The 25,298-nt window shown below is 36.2% G+C and overlaps 1 protein-coding gene across 1 annotated transcript in view; it reads right to left on the bottom strand.

The window, feature by feature from the left end:
• CDH8 (cadherin 8) overlaps positions 1–25,298 on the bottom strand; it is a 422,481-nt gene that overhangs the window by 161,515 nt on the left and 235,668 nt on the right. The window contains exons 6-8 of the mRNA XM_058279904.2: positions 24,967–25,154; positions 21,482–21,735; positions 1,105–1,241 (exon numbers count right to left, since the gene is read on the bottom strand). Of these exons, the coding sequence (XP_058135887.1) occupies positions 1,105–1,241; positions 21,482–21,735; positions 24,967–25,154 (579 nt within the window). The remainder of the gene's footprint in view (positions 1–1,104; positions 1,242–21,481; positions 21,736–24,966; positions 25,155–25,298) is intronic.

Genomic DNA, 25,298 nt, shown 5'->3' with positions numbered 1-25,298 from the left:
TTGGGGGCCTGCAGTGTGTAATTATACTCTACATCCTCTATAAGGGCATGCTTACCACCTAATCTTTCTTAGTGCTGGTTTTTATTTTCTTATTCAGATTCTCCCTACTCCAACTCCCTCATGAATTTATTGTATCTCTTGAATTTGAGCATATCTTTGATGACCTCACCAGGTTCATGAGGAAAGACAATATTTAGATAGTATACAAAATGTGTTATACTTAGAAATAAAATGAACATTTCCTTTTTGCATGTTTTGTATAATAAAAAAATTGGTAAGATAGAGTGCAAACCCTCACAGATAGTGCACACTAAATTTTACCATATAACTTGTTTAGGGATTCAATACTAGTATCATTAAATACAGTCAAAGAAGTCACACCCATTAAAAATTGGCAAAGGGACTAACTATGCTATCTCAACAACCCTGGTACTTCCTTTCCTGAAAAAAAAACAAAAAAATTAAATTTTATGTATAATTATATATTGAAGAAACAATTTTAAAGAGTCAATGATTACTATGTAAAATACACTAAACTCTGAAACACATAACAAAAAATCATGATCTCACCTCCCCAAAATACATGTATTGTTAGTGTAAAGTTTCCTTCAATATTTTCTGAATCTATATGTTTATATATGTTATTTAATCTACACATATAGATTAAATAAATGTACACAGAATTTATATTATATACAGTCTATATATTTTTATCCTATTTATTTAAACTGTAGTGTACAGTTCTTTAATTCTGCCTTTTAAACTTCCTTTTTCTGCTATTTCCCCATATTTAAATATGAGAAGTTTTGTATTAAATGACTGAATATTGGTCCATTTAATGTTTGTGTTTTGATTCATTTAACCATAGCACCCTTTCCCCCTTTTTTGTACATAAGAATGTTTCCTTCTTAAATATTTTGCAATTTTTTAGTAATTTACCATAGTGCAAATTATTTCATGTTAAGATAATTCATTCAAAGGCTCCTTAGAAACAATAAAATAAGTACGGATACCAAAATATCTAACAGATATTTTTTATCCTGTGATTTATGAAGAAATTAAACCAAGCCACACTAGAAAGAAATGAGCAAACCCAGCACTTACTAATTTCAGTAGCAATGATTGTTATGTTGTGCCATACACTTAATTCTCTGTCAAGTGGTGTTGCCAGTGTTATCTTCCCATCATCTGCATTAATGTTGAATTGTCTCTCCAGATCTGTGTGCCGGTCGATGGAAAACCTACAAAACAGATACATTTGTAACCTACTTCAATGTTTATATGAGCCATACATTCCACAGCAGACCTTTAGTAATCCTTGGAGAGCCATAGTTGCGAAGTCAAATGAATTGGGAAACTCAGTGGCATCATAATTTGTAAAGCAAAATGATTGAATGAGGCATAAGAAACTTAATCGTTATTGTCCAAGGAGTAATTAGCTGCATATGCAACATGGAGGTCATAAACTGCCATCCATTTCAATAGGTAGCATCTTCAAAAATGGATACTGATGAAGAGTTAATTGGACAATCCATCATATTTATTGGACAGCTTATGATAATTAGCACTTGCCAAAAAATATCATGTAAAACAATGAACTTGGGTCCAAAGCGGAATGGTGCTAGGCAGCATGCTATTAATGGTAGTTCAAAGAAAATATGTGGGCAACATATACTACTTTTTGTTGTTTTGTTTTGCTTCCATTTTAAATGAATTATATATTTAGATTTCTATAAAAATCAGATAAATTATGATTCTCTAGTAAAGAGATTTTAAAAGTTGGAATAAACATTTTAACAAATGTACTAGATCCTACCAAAGTAAGAATATTAAATGAACAGTTTAGTAGTTCCTCTATTGAGACAACTCTTTCAGAGAAGATAATCAGCAAGACAGTTAGTGTCTAAAGTCAATTGTTTCACAAGAAAAGAAAGTGTCAAAATAATAAAGAAATTGTTTTTCCAACAATGTTTATTAATATCCTTTTTATACACCAAGAGTTGTGCTCTGGCTACAAAAGGCTAAATCCAATAAAGTTGATGCCTTAAGGAACACAAGGCATAATGAGAAAGATTGGCCCATAAATAAGCAGTGAACTAAATTAAAACAGAATATAATGGAAATCCAAAGAAGAGAGTATGCAAACCCATTCTAGAAGAAAGGACTGAAGAAAACCTTCATGGTAGAAGTGACCTCTTAGGAAGAGCACATGCAATCTTCACCATTTATTGATACAGACTAATCCCAAATATGAAATGTAACCCATAGTTCTTTGTTGCTGAGCATATTTTGCTTTTTTATATATTATCTAAATGAACATTTATTATATGATCAAGAATAAAAGATTATTATATTGTAAGAAAGTGAAAGAAAACTAAAGTATCCATAATCTTCTGTTTTATATTGTTAACATTAATAGATTTTATCAAAAACACTGTATTGTTTGTATATGGATGTACATACAGCCATTTGTATCTACATCTAAATATGGAGATGCAGAGAGACAGGGAGATAAGTAGATAGATAGATCAATAGATAGAAAGATAGATAAAAATATATATTTATTTGTTCTTCTTCTTAGCGATTTCTTTCTCATACCCTATACACCAGGTTTGTGGCCATAGTAAAGAGGCATCCCAGTTAAATCCTCCCCACCAAAGAAAAACATTATTTAAAATTTGAAATAGTATTTATAAGTGCTCATTTTATTGGAAGTCGTTTATTACTAAATTCCTTTAAAAATTTGTAATATGAAATTTTAACACCTGACTTAGTAATGACTTAACTACAAAGAAAACTAAGACATTGATTTGCATTGATTTCTTCAGGAATTTGTGTCTCTCCTTCCTGTCCCTCCACCCAAGAATGACTGCAGAAATTCAGAATGGGTTTAAGGATTTGGAGCAGATTTTATTAGCAGTGCTCTCATCAAAATCCTGAGGTTGAGGGTAAGTTTTTGCAAAGCATTTGAATATTTTGTATTATGGAAAAAAGACCAAAAGTCATTTTCCTGGGGAACAATAATGGTTGATTAGACCAATGAGAGTCCAAGTTTAACTGTAAAATAACTGAACAGACGCATTCTGCTTCAGACATTGTATACACTCTCACTTTTAAAAAAGCAAAGGAATATCTAGAGGATTAATTATCATTTTCTGCATCATATTTATAAATAAGTTTTGCAGGCAATACTGGGTTCCAGTAATTTTTTTTTTTAATCTCACTGCTGATATTCCACACATTCATGCATCAACCAGCTTCCCAGAGGGCACAGTAAATGAGAATCAGTTTAATCACTGATACTCATGAATCCCAAATCAGAGACACGCTCCATGGCTATTTGGTTGATGTCCAGTAATTGCTCAGAATTCTGGGCTAGAAGAAGCAGTGGAAACAAGGACAGGATTTTGGAAACTGGCATTTAAAAACATATTTGGTTTTATTTGTTGTTGTTTGTTTGTGTTTTACTTAATCACATATTCAAATCCATGCCATGCAATCTTGACTTGGGAGCAAATTCTCTTTTTATATATTGTTCTTTCTTGCATAATTAGTAAAATTCACAGAACCTCAGATTCTTGACTAGTAAAATATGGAGGACATATATTCCAGGGTAGTCATGAAGATTTTAAACAAAGCATAATCAGTCTCTGACAGTTAGTTGGTGCTAAAGATATGTTTATCATAATCATCACCATCTCCCATTAAATTAAATTTTAGTAAACTTTCCTAATTGAAGGTTAGTGGAAAAAGCCCCTTTCTTAACAGGTTATAAATAACAGCAAACCAGAAAAAGAGTTGAGTGCTATTTTGCTTCCATAACTCTAACAGAGGCAGGGATATTTTTCTCAATTTTAAAAAATTCCAGTTCATGACAGACTTTATGGGATGAGTCATAAGAATTTATAAAATAGGCTATAAATGCAGCTTTTTAGCAAGATCAGATGTAAGGCTGTCATAATATTACGAGATTATACAATGGAAGAAACTTGATGGGGAAAAAAAAATGTTCGCTCAGAAATTCAGTTTAAAGTCTACCTCAACTATTTCCAAAATCCCTTTCTGCCTCTGTAGAATTTCACATGTTTTATGATAAAAGCTTCCAAGAATAACTCACCAGCTAGAAACTGTGAGTCAATATTATAGTCAAGAAGCATGCATTAAACCTCAAACATATACCAAACACAGTGCTAGATGTGTTTGCCTTCTCCGATCCCATCCCTCCTTGGATTTTTTAGGTAACACAACTGGTAAATGATGGAACCAGAATGAATGCCCATGTCTGAATGGCTCCGAAGTCTGGGCTTAAACCAACCATGGGAAGGGTTAAACTTATTTACCCGTAAAATGGGAATGGCAATAGCACCTAAGTAATAGTTTTGCTCTGAGGATTGGATGACATGATGAGTTTGGTATGCTTCACCAACATGCATGGATATTGACTGTATGTAACAGGCCTTGTGCCAAAAGCTCTCACTCTCTCATGTGACAGTGGCATATCATCGAATGGCTGGCTACCCATGGACTCTATTTTCTGAATCAGAAAAATGGAGCACAGTCTAACAAGTAATTATTTTTCTGATTTTGGAATTTTTGGATACACTGATTTGAACATCTTATATTTGTCTTAAAGTGTTAAATGCCATATACTGTAACATATATCTAAGTAAAGATGATTTATGAAATAAGAAATTAGACCTCTTTTAATTGTCTGAAAACAGAAGCCTATACCCCCATCTTCTTTTAAAACCTCTGGAAGGAGGAGCAGGTGTAGCTTAGCAGTTGGGCACCTGGTTTGCATGTATAAGGTCCCAAATTCAATTCGTAGTACCTCTTCAAAAAAAAAAAAATCCTCTGGGTGAACTTTTAATCCACTTTTCATTTTCTCACAAACTCTTCTCTGCACCACTGTTTGAGAGTGTGGTCTGGTTTACTGGCTGTTTATTTATAGGTTCGTGGCAGAGTTCTAGGTCACAGGATCCTCACATACCCATATTCTCATCTTAAAGAACATGGGCCTGACATCCTGGGCTCACATGATGGCTCCATAACTTACAGAAGTGTGACTTAGTCATGTTATTAGTCTCTCTGTGCCTTAGTTTCCTCATTTGTAAAATGGGAATTATTACAGGATTTGTGAGGCTTAAATGGCATAAATCATATAAAGCATGCATTAGAGTAACTGATGCATAATAAGTGCTCCAAAGATATATTTTTTAAAATCTCTAATGCTATCGCTACCTATTTGGAAACAACAATAAGGTTTCTATGATGATTCCCTGGGCCCCTTCTCAGTTCCAAGCTAGCATTCCTTTCACTCTTTTCTTTTCTGTCCCTATAGAAGTTGATCTGACTCTCATATCAGTGGAAATAAGCACACTGATGACATCAGTTTAAGTGATCAAAGATAAAGCAGCAGATGGTGAGCAAGTGAGGTTCTGATATCTGCACCACCAGCAAATTTCCCACTAACTTTGCTAATCAAAATCTATGTCCCATAAACTGACCATTGTAGACTGAAAGCAGGGGTTCTTAACAGTTTTTGTTCCACAGACCACTTCGCCAGAAAACCAGAGACCCCTTATTAAGTCCACACGATACTGTGTATTATTTAATAAATATATCACACCCACACCAACACATCCCCACAAGAATAATGCTTTTTTTAACATTTATTTATTTACTTCTCCTTGCCAACCACCTCCCCCCCCCCCCCCCCATTGTCTGCTCTCTGTGTCCATTTGCTGTGTGTTCTTCTGCATCTGCTTGTATTCTCATTAGGCGGCTCTGAACCAATCCTGGGACTTTCTGGAGTGGGAGAGAGGTGATCATTCTCTTGTACCACCTCAGCTCTGTGTTCTGCTATGTCTCTTATTGTCCATTCTCTGTGACTCTTGTTGCGTCATCTTGCTGCACCAGCTTTCCACATCGGCCGGCACTCCTGCTTAGGGTGGCACTCCTTCCAGGAGTGGCACCCCCTTGCGGGCCAGCACACTGCAGTGGGCCAGCTTGCCTTCACCGGGAGGCCCTGGGCATCGAACCCTGGACCTCCTATATGGTAAACGGGAGCCCAACTGCTTGAGCCACATTTGTTTCCCAAGAATAACGTTTTTTAGAATTTTCAATTCATGTTCACAGACCCCTTGTTAAAAACCCCCAAGGGTTTATTGAACAGGCTGAATTTGTATTCATACTGACACTTTATCATAGTCATAAGTCACATTAAAATAAAACTGCACTTTTGAGAAATACACTCAGAAGAAGCTCTTCCCAACACACACCCATGCACATGTACCCTACCTCAGCTGTGCCACCCCTTTCTGTAGTGGCAAAGATTCATCCTGCTCTTTTCTGGTTCTCAACCACTGCCGCCATCTACTCTGTCAACTTGATGCCTCCAATCTTCTATTCATCTCAATGGGTGCTACAGCTACAGCAGTAGCAACAAATGGCAATACTTAATTTCAAGACTCAGAGAGAGGCTCTTTCCTTAAACCAATTAACAGAAACTACTTTCAAAGGAAAACACAATAAGCTAAAAGTAACAAAGCAAGGATAATGACTTAAATTTTAGAACCCAGTGTACCATTTAAGTTCTCGGGATGTCATGGTTTGGGGTAGATGTCTCAAAAGTAGATCCATGAGCCACTTTGCTTCCCTGGGATTCTCAGAGTCCTTCTAAATAAGGATGAAATAAGCACAATGTGAGAAACCAGAGAACCTTTACTAAAATCAGACCTGTGGGACCCCATTAAAAATATGTAACTACACTTAATCTAATATCCTGCTCTATAAATAGGAAACAAGAAATTGTGCCTTGCAGTAAATGAATCAATACAGGACTTAAATAAGCTACCAAAAAATAATAATAATAAAAAATGATGAGCCAACACTTTAACCTGTTGAAGATTGAAGGAATTGTTTCCAAAGTTGGAAATAAACAAATGGCTACCACCCACATCCTTTAGTAACTTTGGGGAAGTCAGAATTTCTCATGTGACACTAGAAAAATATCATAAAAATCTTTGGGGTGTTTGTCTATACCAGTGTTTACCACATTCAAAATATCCACTCCTCTGGGTATCCCCCTAGAACACACAGACTGAGCTGGAGAGAAAATAGGTCATTTAGGCTTCAGAACTCACAGCTCATGAGGTTTTGCTGATCTTCTCTTTCATAAGGATGGCCCCTTCTATTATTCTCCAGCTAATCATTACATTTGCCTGACTTTTGGTCTTTCAGTGCAAAGACAGAATGTTCAATTCATATATCATTACATCACCTAGGTCAGAATTTTGCACTGCAAATTTCAGTAATTCTTTTTTGTAAAGATGTACTAACATTTATTGAACATGAATTATTATTATTATGTTTGAAGAAATGCCAACGAAACGTGAAGGAAAGAAGGAGATGGAGGAGAAAAGAAAAGAATTATGTATATTTGGAAGTGCAATGTCTTCAAATTTATATTTATAAATTCTAGAATTTATATCTCCCATACTGAAGTCTTCATTTAAATTTTTTAAGAATATGCATGTATTGAATTTGCTCTTCATTTGGAAAATTATTTGAGAGGCATTAGACAAGGGACCTCATTTTGAGAAGAATAGTATAGATACTGAAGAGTCATTTTCCTGCCACAGTAAGGAGAAATTTCTCATTAACACAGTGGGAAGTGGCATGTGAGGAAATGGACTCCATGGGTCATGTTAATACCAATTCTAATGATGGAAGTTTTGGGAAAGAGGCAGTCCCTTTTGAGTGCAAAAGATAGATATATTTTTGGAACTGTATCATCCATGATGGCCAATACTCATAGAAGTACTTTTTAAATTTTCTCATTTTTAAAATACAGAAATATCTTGATGTACTTGCATACTAATGCTTCTCTAGCCTAGTATTTCTCAGAAGTTATTTCTAAGGACTTCAACCTCTTGCTTTGTGGAATTAAGGCTTCAAATGGAAGAAAATCCCTACCTATGTGCTTAACACATAGTTGAGGGATGCCAATTTAACCTACATTACTCTGTTCATGGACACAAGCTGAGGTCACCAGTTTACTCATTTCAGAGTAGTTTGTAGAAACTGAGTGAGATTAAGAAGATGCCAGTGAAACAGTGGTTGAGGAAAGGTCAAAATGCAGTATTATTGTGTTGGGAAATAGCATACTCTCCTGCACTGTTGCCATTGTTGATATATATATATATTTTTTTTTTTCTACCACAATTGAGTTGTCTTTATTAGGCAGTCCCCACATGCAATAATAAGACCTGGATAAAATTGTCAAAAAACTATTTGAAGGCATTGGAGAGCAACCAGTATAAACAGGATTTACAGAGGTACCATCTCAGAAAAGAGGAAGCACAATAGTGTGAGAGCCAAGTATAGCTGGCATTGTTGATATTAAATAATAAATAACTTATGTGAATGATATGTTTCCTCAATTAACACTGCCCAATTTTTTACATTTCATACCAACATCCAAGACAAATGACTACATGTGTGCATGTGTATAGATATAAAAGAGACACTTTCTTAATAAAATTTAAATATATATATATATGGCATCTACTACTTCCTCTCCTCCAGTTCCTCAGTTGCATTAGCTAACTTTCAAGGACTCAGTAGCCACATGTTTCTAGTGTTTGCCATATTGAACTGCATAGAGCACATGTCCATAATCACAGGGAGATCTATTGCTTTCAGATCTGATTTAGTTCATATCACTCCCCTGCATATTTTTTTTCAAATACTTCCCCATTTCCTGCAGACAAAAAATAAATAAATTCCCCTTAGCACAATTTCCAAGGTTGCATGATCTGTTCCTTGGTGTCCTACCCCGTTAATTCCTGAACTTCAACTATTCTACCCTTTGGTAAGTTATTCATATATTGAACATCTTTCAAGCTCATATCTTTCAAATTTGCTGTTTATTTTGATAGGAATATTCTTGTAATATTTTACCTGTCTCAGCCTTTTTTTTGTTTCACAAATAAGTCACTGTAATCTGTGAAGTCATATATACTACCCTTTCATTGTGTCTCTTCATGTGTAGAGTAAGTTAAATGAGAATAATGTCCAATAAAGACAACACATTGTTCTCATTTAACTTATTCTTGGTTCTAACACATAATAGACTCTTACTTACTGTGAGAATAGCTGTGAAGGTGGTGGTATTTGATCATGTAAGTTTGTACACTATAGGTCAGAATTATTTACTATATAGAAAGAGAAAATGTTTGTGGAGAATATAACATTCCCAGAGAAAAAATAAATGCACAGTGCATAAATATGTCAAAGAAGGTTTTTTCCAAAAATGTCATAAAACTACACATATTTTGAAATTTTAACTAGGCATTTAGGCTCATTTAGCAAATGCTAAACACTCATGGCAGGTGTTGGGAGTTAACTGGTGAATAAGACAGTTAACCTTAACCTTTTGTAGTGAAATGGTTTGTTTGCTTGTCTAACAAACAATAGTAATAACATAAGCCCACCACTCTAGTTTTCAACCAAAATCAATTATTTCTAGGGAAACAAAATAATTTTTCACCAAGAGTACCACAGTGCCTACCCACATGGTATATCCTTGTCCTTTATATTTAAGAAAGGGCAAAACTCAATATCATGTGCTTGACAAGCAATAGAGGAGAACTAGAGCCTATTTTGTTAGAGCACAGTTGGCCTGTGCTGTGTTCTGGTCCCAGGTCCCCTTCCGTATTTGCTCTGCCCAAATTCAGAGCTTTGGATTTGGAACAGCATGTAGGTGTTTTCCTGTCCTTTACAATCTTATATATAGCTTGCATGACTTTGACCCTTTCTATAGACTTTCTTAAATCTTATTCTCGTTTACCATGAAGATAGATATCTTGATAGATCATCCAAACTTGATTTGGATCCTGAGATCCATTTGAAAGGCATTTCAACTAGGCCCACCCAGCTCCCCTGCAAGTGGACTTCATATGCAGATTAGAGCAAATACATGTTTGACAGATGGATGGAAATGGAATTTCTCTTTTAACATATTCTCTTCTTTAAATGTGCGATATTATGTTTTCCTCAGCAACATTAGTCAAATCTGATTGTCCTTTATCATAAGCAAGGTTGTATAATGTATTGTGTCAAACCAGAATGTAGAAATACAAGGAAAAATAAAGGCTTGGCTGAAATGGCTCCCACAAATAGTTGAACATCAGATAAGAATGCCAATCTCCTTTTGTCAGGATGCAAAATAGGGAATTTATTTTGCCTTATGAGTATGATAATGTCAGATATCACTGCTTGGCTTACAGAAGCATCTTTGTTTCTCTCAGAATATAAACATTATTAAATTTTGTTCTCTGGAGAGGACAGAGGCATGGCCAATCAGAAAAGAGCTCTTTTTAAACCCCAGACCAACACTTTTTAATTTTTCTCTCTCTTTATTCTTATGCTATTTTTATATGGATCTGGTACTTAGATGACTAGCTGTATCAAGTTAGTTGAACTACACTGGTAATAAAGGGATTCCATTTGTTTATCTGTGATAGACATGGAGATCTTGCTGCCCAGACCCCCTGGCAAGGAAGGACACCACAGAGGTGAGGTGTGAGGTCTCTAGACAGTTTCCAGCTGTGCACTCTTTAGGATTTGCCTCAGCCTCAGGGAGCTGCTTCCAGGGGTTATCTGAAGATTAAGCAACAGAAGTGTAAAGGCCCCAACATTTTGGCACAATGTGGGACTCCTGATGGGCAATACTCATTGCAGAGAGCCTTATTGGGTTGGAAAAAGGTTTAGCTGGGACTGCTTTGCATTTTGATTTATACCTCTGCCCATCTTGCTCCTGCCCTCTTCCTTTCACATGTTGGTCAATAACAAACACCTTGTACCTCAAATTCCATCTCAGCATCAACTGTCAAAAAGCCCATCCTGCAACAGATATTTTCAATGGGAATAAGAGGTATAATTGAGAGTTACACTGATGAAGTGTAAATGAAATATATATATATATATAAAGGGCACTGCACTAAAAATGCTAAATATGCATGGATAAAGATCTACAAAATATTTTCATCACTTGTTCAGTTCCTACTCTCATATTGGACAATACATGTTAGAGTTTATTGGGCATTTGATAGGAACTCTAGTCCAAGTGAAATTTTATTTCAAGCCATCTCATGCTTGTTAATAGAGAAACATTGCTGAGCTTAGGAAATCCACCAAGGCAATGAAATGCAGAGACTGGGGTTTGATGGAGGCAGTCACCTGTCTCAATTACAAAAACACTCTATTGTAGCCATCACCAAAGTCTGAGGAAAGAAAGGGGACAGGTAGAATAAAGAATGCTAAAGAAAATCAATGTAAGAAACAAATAAATCCCCCTACTCCAAGTAGGTAAGTTCCACAATATTTGTTAGGATGCCCTTTACAGCCTGGATGGTGTATCTGGGACTCTTCCCAAATACTACACTAAATGAAGCCAGATTTTCCTGGCACACTCAAAATGAATGCAGTGCTTTCAAAGGCTCCAGACCTTGTGATGACTAAGCTTCCAAGATTCTAAGTCAAGCACGGGGGATGTCAATTCCCATTAAATGTAGCTGGATTATAATAGAAAGACATAAGTATTTCTTTGCCAAAGGTTTAAAAAATATTTTTAAAAATCTTATCCTTATAGAGTATATGAGACAGAATTAGATCTTGTAATGATATAGGAGCCAGGTAATCAAGCTCCTGATGAAAATACAAATCCCTAATCGATGTAGAGTAGTGGCTGGCAAGAATTTTTTTATGTGGTAAATATTTTGGCTTTGCAGGCCACACCATCTCAGGCACAACTTCTCAATTCAGCAGTTGTATGGCAAAAAGAATGAGGGTGGCTGTGTTCCAATAAAACTTTATTTACAAAAACAAGTGGCAGGTTCAAGTTGAGCAAAGGCTGAAATTTTGTGACTCCTCATCCAAAATAATGAAGTTGAAGTGTTCGCAGAAGTCAAGTCCTTCTCAGTTTACTAGGTTCTACAGGAATAAAAAGGGAAATTGAAACCTCATATTACAATAAAAAGATATTCTATCGGGAACAAAGTGATGGCATATTTGCTATGCGCTATCCATTAGAATTAAGGTCCAGATCAGGGCCCTGAGCACCTGCCTACATTAGCATGGCTCTGCTCCACAGAGCAAAACAAGGCTCAAGGATCAAACATGCTGCTTACACATTCTCCTTCCTAGAATTTGCACTGTACCCACCTCAGTGTGCCAAGGCTAGTGTAACAAAGTGCCATAGACAAACTGACTTACACAAGAGAAATTTATCATCACACAGTTTTGGAGGCAAGAAGTTTGAAATCAGTCTGTAGGTAGGGCCATGCTTCCTCCAAAAGGGAAGAAGCCATCTGTGATGGTTAGGGTATTGTGTCAACTTGGCCAGGTAAGTGTGCCCAGCTGTTTGGTCAAGCAGGCACTGGGCTAAATGTAATACAAGGGCATTTATGGACTTAAGTCATCATTAACTTTACTGTAGTGGTAAATCATAGATAGCTGATTACAATTACATCAATCAGGGAGATTGCCATCAACAATGAGTGATGCTTTATCCAATCAGTTGAATGCCTTAAAAGAGGAAGTGATTCCAGCACTGAGTGAGAATTTCCCATCTCCTCTTTGGACAGCCAATGTCTCCCAGAACCATCAAGAGCCATCATTAAACTTTCCTGGAGGCCCTAGTTGTAGCCTGCCTGCAGAACCTGGACTTGTGTATCCCCACAGTCATGTGAGAGACTCTGATAAATCTCTTACTATTGATGGTATCTCTTGCTGATTCTGTTTCCCTAGAGAACCCTGACTAATACAGCTTGGTATCAGGAGTGGGGTAGTGCTTTTTCAATTACCAAAATGCTGGAAAGATTTTATAAATGAGTAAGGGGTATTTTTTGGAGGAATTGTGAAATGCTTGATGGAAAAGGCCTAGATTGCTTTGAAGAGACTGCTGATAGCAATATGTAAGCTAAAGAAACTTTTTATTACGTCTTAGAAGTAAATGATGAAACTATTATTGGAAACTGGAGGAAAGGTGATCCATGTTTTAAAGTTGCAGAGAACTTAGCAAGATTAAGTCCTGGTTTTTTATGGAAGGCAGAATTTGAAAATGGTGAGCCTGGGCATTTAGCTGAAGAAATTTCCAAAGTAAACCCACAGAATGTGGCTTGACTTTTGCTTGCAGCTTATAACAAAATGCTAGATGAGAGAGAAATGCTGAGGACTGAACTGTTGGGTACAAAGAAAACAGAAACTGATTGTGGAAATTCCAAGCTTTTGGAAATCAAGCTCCCAGACGAAAGTATCCTATTGAAAGACTTAACTAAACTTGGAAATTGTAAATCAGGATTGAAGATGCAGTCATCTCAGAAAGAATTTGTGGACAGTCTTACTGTCTGATGGCTTGGACCCCTGCTTTTTGCATACTAAACCAACAAGGCTTTTGAGAGACATGTATGAACAAATCCATTGTCAGCTTGCACTTAAAGGGACATGGAAAGGAGGGATTGAAGGAGAAACAGCTTTAACAGGAAAACTACAGAAGCTGAGATCTGGAATTAAGACTACGCCTTGGGCCAAGAGAGGAATCCCACCCATGTGCACAGAGAGGGTGAGTTTGCCCCAGAAATTGAAGATGGTGGATGTTCCTGTCAGATGTTCTGGAAGAGTTTTGTTGCCCCAGAGTACAGAGAGTGTGGGGCACATTCCCCAAGGATTAGGGTGGTTAAGGTCAGTACCCCACAGGTCTGAGAGGGGTGGACTTGTCCCCCAAAGGTTAAGGAAGACCAGGTGGTCAACTCATTTCACTGAGAGAGTTGAGCCAGTATGACAAAGTTTAGGGGGAATGTTGTCTTCATGACACTGTACAAGGGGTGTTAAGACTCTAACCCAAATTTCGGGTAAGGTATGGCAATCACCCCAACATTTTTGGAGGGAGAGGTCTGGAGCTTGGTCAATACCTAGATGTTTGACGAGGATAGAATCAAGAAAATGGATGTTGGGCAAGACCATGGAAAAGGTGGGTTCCCATAAGGCCCCAAGGAGGAAAAAAAAACATCTTCATAAGAATGACTCTCAGGCTTTGAAATCAAACAGAGGATTTCCTGCAGGTCTACTGAACTGTAGATAAGCCATGACTCATGTTTCCCTCCCAATTGCTCCTTATTGTAATAAAATGTTTATTCTTTGTCTGCCCATTTGTGTATTGGAAGTAGATGAATTATTTTGTAAGTTTTAGAGGTCTATAGCAGACAGGACTTTTCCCCAAGACAAACTGTATCTCTTTAAACTGATTGTGATATGATTTAATACTTGAACTGTAACTGATTTAAGGTGATTTTTAAAAAATATTGTAATGTCTTTTTGGACTTCAGAGGGTGGAGTGTAGCGGTTTGATATTATTGATGAATTCTTAAAAGAAATATTGGATTATGTTTATAAACTAATCTTTTCCTCTGGGCATATTAGATTATATTGGATTCAGAGGTTTAGTTGATTAACCAAGTAAATCTCTTGTGCCAGTATGGTGTTGAGTCCCCACCCTTGGTAGGCATGGCTAAGGACAGAGTTGGAGGTTTTTGATGTTGGAGTTTGATGCTGAAGCAAGCTCACAGAGGAAACAGAAGCAAGCCCCAGAAAGAGAGGAACCCTGAGCCCAGGAAAAAGAAGGCTGAGGAAGGGAGGAAGCCAGGAAGCCTGAATCCTCACAGACATAGGCAGCCATCTCGCTCCAACATGTGGAAATAGACTTTGGTAAGGGAAGTAACTTATGCTTTATGAGCTGGTGTCTGTATCATATAAACTCCCTTTATAAAAACCAACTGATTTCTGGTATTTTGCATCAGCACCCCTTTGGCTGACTAATACACCATCCCATGCCTTTTTCTTGGCTTCTGGTGGGTGGCCAGCCATCCACGGCATTTGTGGTTTGTGGCGGCATAGCTCAGTCTCTTCTCTGTGACAGGGCCATCTCTCTCTCTTACTGGCTGTGTCTAAGTTTTCTCTGCTTATAGGGACACAAGCCATATTGGATTAAGACCCACTCTAATCCAGTTTGGCCTCAACTTAACTAATGACATCTCCAAAGATCGTATTTCCAAATGGGGTCACATTCATAGGGCTGGGGATTAGGACTTGAACATTTCTCTTCTGGAGACACAATTCAATCCTTAGCAAATTAATTTATCTGTGAAGTCCTAGAGCCAAGAAACTTAAGTTTGAGTTCAAACTTATTTGATCACAATCTCTTTAGACCCAGTAGTGTTCCTCAGAGCAGAGTTAGGAAAATCCTGCCTTTGGAGAAAGTGAGAATATCTATTTTTCAAATTTAACAGGGAGAAATGTACTTTTTAATACATAAAACCTGTTTGGCTAAACATTAGTTTGCAGCCTCTATGTGGAAAATTCATAAGAAGATACAATTTTAAGCCAACTGCAAGTGAAGATGCTATTTAGAGATACATGTAAATGAAATAAACCCCTTAGTTATGAATCAGTTATTATATTTCACTAAACTCCAACTGTTTCTTTCTCAGTGCTTAATTTCTTCCAGCTTTTGTTATTATGCCTAAAGAAACCATTTTAACATTTTCTCACATGCACTTTGAGTATCAAAAATTTCATCTACAAGTTTTCAGCTTTTTCCCTCTAATTGCTCCACTGGTTTCTTTAACTGCTTTAATAAATAATATTATCTGAGTTCTGCTAGTTTCAGAATTCTAAATTCCCTGAATCACATATTATTTATTATTCCTCTGAAGAGAAAACGAGTCTTTTTTCCTATCCCAAGCATATCTTTACAGTCAGAGAATGAAAGAGAGAGGGATATAAGAGAAAATCATAAACACGAAGTCAGTCCTCTAAATTAAACAAGGTTCTGTATAGTATGAGTTATTTCTCCTTTAGCATCATCAGATATCTATGGTAGCTGATAGCCATAAAATTTTATAATCCAGTTTTATTTGTTATTTCCAGATAGCATGTATTGAGGGCTAATTAGTGAACAGCTTGGGTTTTTCATATCTATTCGGTCAGGTGCCTGACTATAGAACAAGCCCCATGAAGGCAGAGGCTGTGTCTTTTTAACACTTTATAAACCTTTCCAAAAAATTTTGGGGTCAATAGATATTTATTGGGCAAATAAACAAGTTAAAATACATATGAATGTCCAAATAGAGGACTATATGGGAATCCTATATTTTATGTATGATGGTTCTGTAAGTCCACAATTTATATAATAATATATATATACACATATATATGAATGTATTAAATGAATTAATATATGAATGAATGAATGGATGGCTATGGGGATAAATGAGTGCATATGTGGCAGTTAATTAATTATTGCTAGTTGAATTATCTCCTGTATTCCCCTGCTTTTTCACCCTGTACAAGTACAATGAATTATTTGAAACAGTGGCCCAGAAGAGTTGATAATTTTGATTTGGGAGAAAACCAAACATTTATCTGACCAAACATGTGCAGACATTTTAAAAAATGACCCTAATTTGACTTATTTGACAAAGACTAGGCCTTCACCAATAAAGGAAGTCATTGCGAAATTAAGGAGGGATCCAATAAACTCTCTTGGGGATTCTATCCTTTAAATTAATATCAGGTTCTCTACAATGTGAAATATTTCTACATTAGCATCATTAGATATCTGAATTGTAAGGAGTACTTTCAAAAAGAGATCATTAGCCGACAGTCTGCTAACTGAGGTGAACTATAAAAATTCCAGAATATGAGTAAATGAAAAAAAAAAAAAGCAGTGTTATATGCTCTTGTGTTGAGTGGGCACTTACATTCAATTAGGACAATGGAGCACTGCAGCCATTGTGATCATGTGTCAACCTCCTGGCTTTGCCTGCTGAATAGCCATCATTCCCACTTTTAATTTAAGTACCTCGTATAGTCTTACTTAAGGTGAATGTTCAGAAAGAAATAGGAAGCATCTACCTTAGAAACAGTTACATGCCATCTCAAGGCCATGGTGACACTAAATGCACACTTGAAAGAAACTGATTGAGTCGACAAAATGGGTCAGGCCAAACACTGACAATAGCAACTTTACATGAAAGCATTGACTTAATATTCTTAATACCCATCCTTTGCTAAGACTATTTCCTACCTTGAATATAAATCAGTTGTTGAATTTAACACCATTAAAGAGTATCTGCCATGAAGTATGGGCTTGTTAACATTAGCTGTCATCCTCCTAGCCTCATTCAAGATGTCATAACCTAGTGGTCAACAGTTTGGTTTCTGGAATAAGAATATGCGCGAATACAAACCCTGTCTCCACATCTACCTGCTATATTGCCATTTACAAGGAGCTCATTCTCTCAGAGCCATTACTTTCTTCCTTTATTAAACCAGATGGTACTATATTATCCTGTTGTGTTTCATGAGAATTAAGTGAAATAATAAATAAAAGGAACTTAGCACAATGACAGATTAATCAAATAAAAATAATATTTTTCTCCCATTTCCTCTCAGTCCACAATTTGTTTTTCAGCCAATAGTAACAAATCCATATAAAAAGGCTTGAATGGATGAGCAAGGCACATCCTGGCCTAACTGTGGTTAATTCCATAGACTTGGTTTCTTTTTCTTCTTTCCTGATCTGCACCCTTGATTGGATGAGACCTTTTAGAGAATGAGTAAGTTTATAATTTCAATTAAAACTGCTCCTGCTAATATATACCAACTTGTAAAGACACTAAAAGCTAGAGTTACAGAGGGAAAGAAATTGAGTGGTATAGGTACAAAGTCATACATTTTATTGTCAGAAAAACCCAGGTCCATACCCAGTTGCACTATTTACTGTTTGTGTGATAACAAACAAGTTCATATTTTTATCCTCAGTTTCCTCAGCTGTAAAATGGGGACAATAACTATACATATTATCTTATAAAGGTATTAGAGAATCAAACAAGGCAGTATATTTAGTGTGGTCCCTACAACATATTAAGCACTCACTAGTAATATTTGCAACAACAGCAGCAGGTGTAAATTAAGCTAGATAAGGTTAATTAGACTGTTTAGCATCTAACCTTTAAAGAAAAAAAAAAACCAGATCATTCTATGCACAGTAAGCCACATTTAGAAGGAGAAATTCTTTTCAAATAAGTACTAGATATTTAAATTGCATTTACAAAACTGAGGATGACCTACCTCTTATTAAATAATAAAGGTATTAGCTTCTACATGTATTAGGTAATAACATCCTTTAATCATCTCAGTATTCCTCAGTTGAAGATATTATACAGATGAGGAAACTGAGGCTCAGAGAATTCCAGAGACTAGCTGTCTGACTGGGAAACAGCAGTGATAGTATTTGAACATAGTCTGTCTAGGTCAAAACATGTAACCTTATAAATAATTTACTCTTTATTCTTTATTATTGGGAAGAATAAGTTTTCATAAAGTAACAAATGCCTAACTAATGTTACTGGACAGGAGAGGGTGATAATAAAGTTTTCCTCTATGTAATTGTTTATTTTCCCTAGAAAGGAATATACAGAAATAGATATAAATATAGGTATAAATTAGTAATGTGCTCTAAAAAGATGTCGATTCTCAGGAAAGGTTGACCAATAAGCAAATAACTGTTTTGAATGTGGTAGACGCCATGATAACTGGCTATTTCTTGCTGGATGGCAAAGTAAACATTCTCCTAAAAGACTGATACATTCTTGTCAGCCTACAGCATACAGCAATCCTAAAGAGACAGTAATGCATAGCTATTTGTTTCCCAGTAATTCCATGAATATCCATGTCCTCTAATTCTATTTTAAAAGTTTAGACATCACTAAATCTGTCTGCTAGACTCATAAGAAACTATGCATTGCTCTAGCTAGTCAGGAAATTTAATTTCATACTCAAATTAACCACTTGTACATGAGAGGAAAGCTGCTTTCTATAACCCACTAAACCTGTGGAAATGCAGAACAGTTGCTAAAAAATGCAGTTAGCGATTCTTAAGTTCTCATTTCATGGAGCCAATCCACCTCCAATTAGAAAGGTGTTGGAACTACCATCTGACTGACGCTTAATAGTCTGTTACAAGTACTTCTTTTAAACAGAATTCATACACTTTTTTGGGTAGGACTGTAGATTCCAAAGAACTAGCACTTGCCTGACATCTATCAGAAAAACAGATCTGTCCTTGTCATCAAATGATATTTTATCTGTCCATCTTTTCCTGGTCAAATAGCCTCAGATCTCCTTTAGCTTGCCTAAAATCTAAATGCCTCCAAGCTGGGCAATTGATTCTGAGCAGCCTCAAGCTTCCTCTAGACATATCTTTCATACCAGTTACAATATGAAAAATAAAAGCAATAATAATAATATTCACAATGATAATCATCAAGTACTACCTTCTGAACTGGAATTATCATCTCTAAATCTCCATTTCTACGTTAGTGAAATACATCAACTATAAACTGTGCCTAAACATGTGGAGAATGATAGACCTGGGTTTAAACCCAGCTTTGCAATTTGAGGTTGCTTTCATTATGGTGTGTGAAATTTTCAAAACTCATTTATCTCTATTTAAGAAGACAGAAACAACAACAAGAAGTTGCTGCAACAAAAAGTCTATTCCCACTGTTACTATGGAATAGTGTTTAGAGTTTATATGTAATTGCCCCAATAGCTTCCTTAAGGGCCCTTGGCTTGGCCTACTACTTAGCCCCTATGTGTACCTTGCTGACAAGAGAAGAACCTCACCATATCATGTGCCAAGACAGGTCTAGTTGGCCCAATCTTGCTTACTCCATTCACATTTAGTCTCATGCTTAGAGAAGTGAGAATAATAGCAACTACTCCTTTCTGTATTCCTTTCAGAAGGACAATGGGACAAATTCATTTGACAAATATTACTGTCATTTATTTATATCAGCACTCCAGCATACAGCCATTGTATAACTTCATGATTTACTCAGGAAATGAATATCCGTGTAAATCTGTTTTTTTGGATACTTCCCCCCGCCACCACCCCTTAAATTCACCATTTAGACCTTTTAGAGATGCTATTCACTTATGCAAAGAAGAAGGCTCCTATTCATGTTAAACTCATTTACTATTGAAAATGGCCAACTTGCCACCCCGGATGGAGTTTTAATTTCTTAGATATTGGGTTCTTCTGCAGTAATTTTTGTTTGTAGATCCATGGGATGTATTCTTATTTACTGTTCTGACTATCAAAATAGCTTCTTGAAAACAGCTCTTCTGGATCTCAATAGATTCATCATCTTTTTTTTTTTTTCCTTTGGCCAAACTCAAATTGTTTGGGGCGTTGACTCACTACATTTCACTCTCAGCCTCACAGATTCAGCTCCCTTGTGAATAATATGAATTTAACACAAACAAACAAAGAATCAAGTAAATAAAACCTCCAGAAAGCTCATTTATCTAGATTTTCCTGAATAAAGTAATTGGAAGGTTATTTTCCCTAGATACCAGCAACTAGGAAATTGAATGAGTTGCATATGAGGTAACATCTAACTCATAGATTAACTGGACTATTCTTTAAAACTGTGTTCCTCCATCTAGTTCTTTTTTCTTTTTTTACAACAATCATTTCTAAGACAATATTTGAAATCCACACTCAAATACATCATTAGCCAACTCTTCACCCTTGGAGACCAGTGTGCAAGTTATAGATTTCCAGAGTTCTTCAGGAAGAAAGCTATTTAACTTGAGCACCTGTACTGTCATTTGGGTGACTGGCAAAAGCAAAAAGATATGTACAGTTCAACAGAAAATAAAAATGAGGAATTGAGCCTCATTTCTGAAAAAGACAGAAAAACTTTAATACAGGGTTATTTCTCAGGCAGGAAAGAATCTGAGCAAGAAAAATATAAATGAAGAAGTACATTTGAACTGGTAGAGAAAAATTTTGTCAAAAAGTTACCGGTCTATATATGCTGACCTATCAGGAATGTCTATGAAGTGATAATAAGATATCTTCAAAGCCAAACACCAAACCGAACATAGAAATAAGACAGGAGCCTCTTTATGTATTGACACAGTGGTCTCATGGTTCTAATAGAGACACCACTGTAGCTGTCAAAAGAGAACTAAGACAAACCAGCAAGTCCTTCCTAATGCGAGAGAAAAAATGCACAAACAAAAATATAAAATAAAAGATTAACCCAAATGAGCTGCAAAATATGAACAATTTTGCATTTTCATTGAGCAGTCTGAAAACTGAAAGAGTTGTGTTCATCTTGACATCCCTCCTGCTTAACATTTTTCCATAGCTCTTTGTAGGTACACACACACACAGACACATACAGACATAAGCTCACAGTGTTTTAAGGGTGACCAAAATTCCTCTGTCGTGTGAGCATAGAACACATAGCATAGCAGCTGCACAGAACGCATACATAATTGTATTTTGTACTGATTTACTTGTTGCTGGAGCTAGTCAGTATTCCTTTTAAATGAGAAATACCTTATAGGACTGGAAGTAATATCAGGGTCACGAGCAGTCACTTGCCCAATCACGGAGTTTAGAGCAGCATTTTCATGAACTTCCAGGAGGTAAGTCGGTGAAGAGAAGACAGGTGGCTCATCAGCATCCTCGACCACAATTTTAACTGTTGCCGTATCTTTAAAGGGACCCCTGCCGCTGAAACGTGGGTCAATATGGACATTGGCTGCCTCTACCTTCAGTGTATAGGATTTTTTGGTCTCAAAGTCCAGAGGCTGTTAAGAAATGACAAAGATGAATGTTTCCCACTAATGACCACAGCAGCAAGAACAAATGAGTATAATGCTGATGGATGGAAGTTATGTGCATTTAAGCCCATTTGTGAGTCTTAATGGGATCACTCTCCATTCCTCCAGATCCAACCTGTAAATTTTACAGGCATTTATTGATATCTGTTTATTATACAAGCTCAGTGAATCTAATCTCCTATTGTTTTGCTTTGTTTTGCTCATTTCACTTGTAATTCACGAAATATTCACAGTCATGAATTGTGCCATCAAAATTTCACTTCAGAGTCGTAATAAAATTTTACTACTGATGGCATGACCTGCATACTAATCAGCCAGTTAATCGAGCCTCTGCTGGTAGGAGATAAGGCAACATCGAACACAATCTCTATCTGGGAAGAATATATTATCATTTCTGCAACAGTGTGTGAAATGTAAAGGACTAGAAATATTCATTGTTTAGACCAAAGAGACATTATGAAGCATATTTTAGCACTAATCCTAACAAAGAATGTTTTCTTATTTCACTTTCAAAGCATTGCCGCTCTACTGATCATGTGGCTAAAATGAGGTTTATTATCTTTTAGGGCATTCTTAGAAGGTCTCTATTAGAAGTACTATGTCATGATTCAGGTGGACATATAAAGAATATGTATGTAGGTACATATCTACTTGTATTTCTATTTAGAAAAAGGAAGAATGAGAAGAGTATAAATAGATAACCAGGTCTGGCCATCCCCCTTCCAACCACTTAAAAGCATTTTGAAATTACCTCACTGCACCATTACTGACAATATTTCTAATATATTGTTACTTCATTCCTTAAAAGTCCCAGAGACTTTTGATAGTGACCTAGGCAAATAGAGCTAGGTTAAAAAAATGCAGTCCCTTTAAATAACCAGAAGCCCATCTGCATTACAATCTTTAACACTCCAATTCTGGCCAACTCATAACATTTCAGATTTGAAGGATGCAAATCTGTTGAGGCTCAAAGAGATAGTTTAGGTTTGCATTACAATTTCTCATAAAGCAGAACTTTAAATCTGCAATGCAGATTTACAAAATAAGAAACTTGAATATAAACAGGCATTAGTGAACACTTTCAGAACACTTGTGTAAGCTTAAATATACATTCTTACTTTGAAAATTGGTGTTGATTTTTATATTTGATTTCAGTTCGAATGGGACTTGGCCTTTTATGCAATATTTTCTAGTAAACAAGGCAGACACTCATTTCCCTGTCTATTCTGTTCTGTACCCATGAACAGATGACTCAAAATCAGCATAGTCACAATTTAAGAACCACTTCTATTGTAACAATTTTGCATTTTCAAATTTTTCACACTGCTAAGTATAAGAAATTATGTTCTGCTTAATTCTTAGTTCAATAGAAAGACAATGTAACCAAATATCCTTGGGATTTTGTTAGATCAAAAGAGAGTCTATGAATTGAATAAATATGACTCTGTACACATTATTTGCTAGAGTAAAATACATGCGTTCCTTGGTGTCAAGACACATAGTCACACTGACGAGGTTTATGCTTGATCAGTGTTTATTAATAACAGTGAATGAAATAATAACAGTGTATAAAATACAGCAAAAACTGATTGCTTTAGTTTATAAAAAGCACTTTATAAAAAAAAAAGGATAGCAGTTAACAAAAACATCAAATTTTTATTAAGAATCATTGACCAAGGAAAATGTGACTCTGGGTCATTCAATAATTCACTCAACTACAAATACACTATAATCTCTTTCAAACATTAAATACTTTGCATGTCTTAACCTTAAATTCAAACCAGCATCCTGGTATGAAGATCATGTTGCCCAATAAGAGAGTCAAAACAAATGCAGTCAAAATAAATGTTCAAAATGGATTTTTTTAAATGAATTTTTTTCCAATGGATTTTTAACACTTACTTTATAAACAAATTTATATCTATGAACCTCCAGGTTCCCCTTGTGAATATCTCTCCAATTGGGGATTCTAAGGAACAGGATAATAGGAAGTAGGTCCCATGAGAAAGAGAATCAGAATGTAAACTTAGAGTCATGTCAATGTAATGCTGACTAAGGCAGAAGTAAAAATCATTGGCTACCAACTGTGCAGACTACCATCTATCTCCTATTCATAAACAAGCAAATCTATGTACAGATAAGTTTGCCCTACTTCATGGCAAGCATGAAGAACAATGTTGAAGAACATAATCACGATGAGGATAAAAGAACATTTTTCCTAGCAAGCACCTTACGCTCTTAAAATAATGAACTGTGTTCTACACATTTCTTATGAATGTAGCTTACATGATGAGAAATACAAATGGAAACTGTTTACAGAATTTGTCAGATCTCCCACAAATGGCAGGAGGGGTTGCAAACTATCGTACATTATTTCTAAAAGTTATGAAGATGTCTGTTTCTCTAATGGTAGCCTCACACTCAGGAGCAAGGCACTGATGAGCTTCATTTCCAGGAATGCCTTGACCTATAGCCATGGTTTGGAGTATCTGGTGGCAGCAAGGCTGGCTCTGCCCTTCATGTTCCACAGCAGCCAGGAAAATGGAATCTGTCTATTCTGTCTGTCTGTCTTTGAGTTTCCCTGAAAGCACAGCCTGCAATAAGGAATTGGGAAACTGTAATGTGTTCAGGAGAGGTTCCAGGGAGCAAGAATACAAAAAGATAGGGGGATCGATAGGGAAGGATTAAAAGCCAATTGAACTTTGTCATTGCTCTGATTAAATTGATAGCCATCCCTTCTGGGAATCCTCTTAGGGAACCATAGACAACATGCCTCAAAATTGTTCCTCCTTCAAAGAACAAGAACTATCCACCAATTTCTGTTTCGTATTGGTTAAGGGTTGCATTCAAGGTATTGACTTCATAAAACTGGATGGTCCTTACAAATGTTGAGCAAATTCCTGTGACTTAGGGAAAAGCATTGAAGCAGAGATGAGTAGAGGAACCAACAGGTACTTGAGATGGGAGGTAGCAGCAAACATAGTAACTGTTCACTAGCTCTTCAGTGGAAATCTGAGGTGGGTAGAGGGAACAAGAGATGAAGCACAAAAGGCTTCAGACTCATTATCCAGTCTCACAGCTAAGGAAGCTAAACACCTACAGCTCTAAGATTCTGTTAGGAAACCTATCCAACCCCTAAAAATGATGAAAACAAGTTTCCAAAAATGTTTTGATGAAGAATAAAATATTTTAGCTTACCTTTCTTAGTCTTATAATACCATCCTGCGCCTGGGCATCAGAAGTGATTTCAAAGAGCGCAGTTCCATCTCCATCAATGATGTCATATGATGACTGTGCATTTTCACCAATATCCTGATCATTGGCCTTCACCCTCCCTATTGCAGTGCCAAGAACCACATCTTCTGGTACTGAGAAGTGATACAGACCTTAGAAAAGATGGAAAATGCTAAGTATTGCACAAATTCCATTCATTCATTCATTCAACAAATATTTATTAAGGACCTCCTTTGTTATGGGCACTTTTGGAGATATTGCCAGTACAGTGATGAAAAATGACAGAAACATCCTTT

The sequence above is a fragment of the Dasypus novemcinctus genome, chromosome 18 (genome assembly GCF_030445035.2).
Source record: "Dasypus novemcinctus isolate mDasNov1 chromosome 18, mDasNov1.1.hap2, whole genome shotgun sequence".
NCBI lineage: Eukaryota > Metazoa > Chordata > Mammalia > Cingulata > Dasypodidae > Dasypus > Dasypus novemcinctus.
This window is presented reverse-complemented; position numbering and strand designations above follow the sequence as displayed.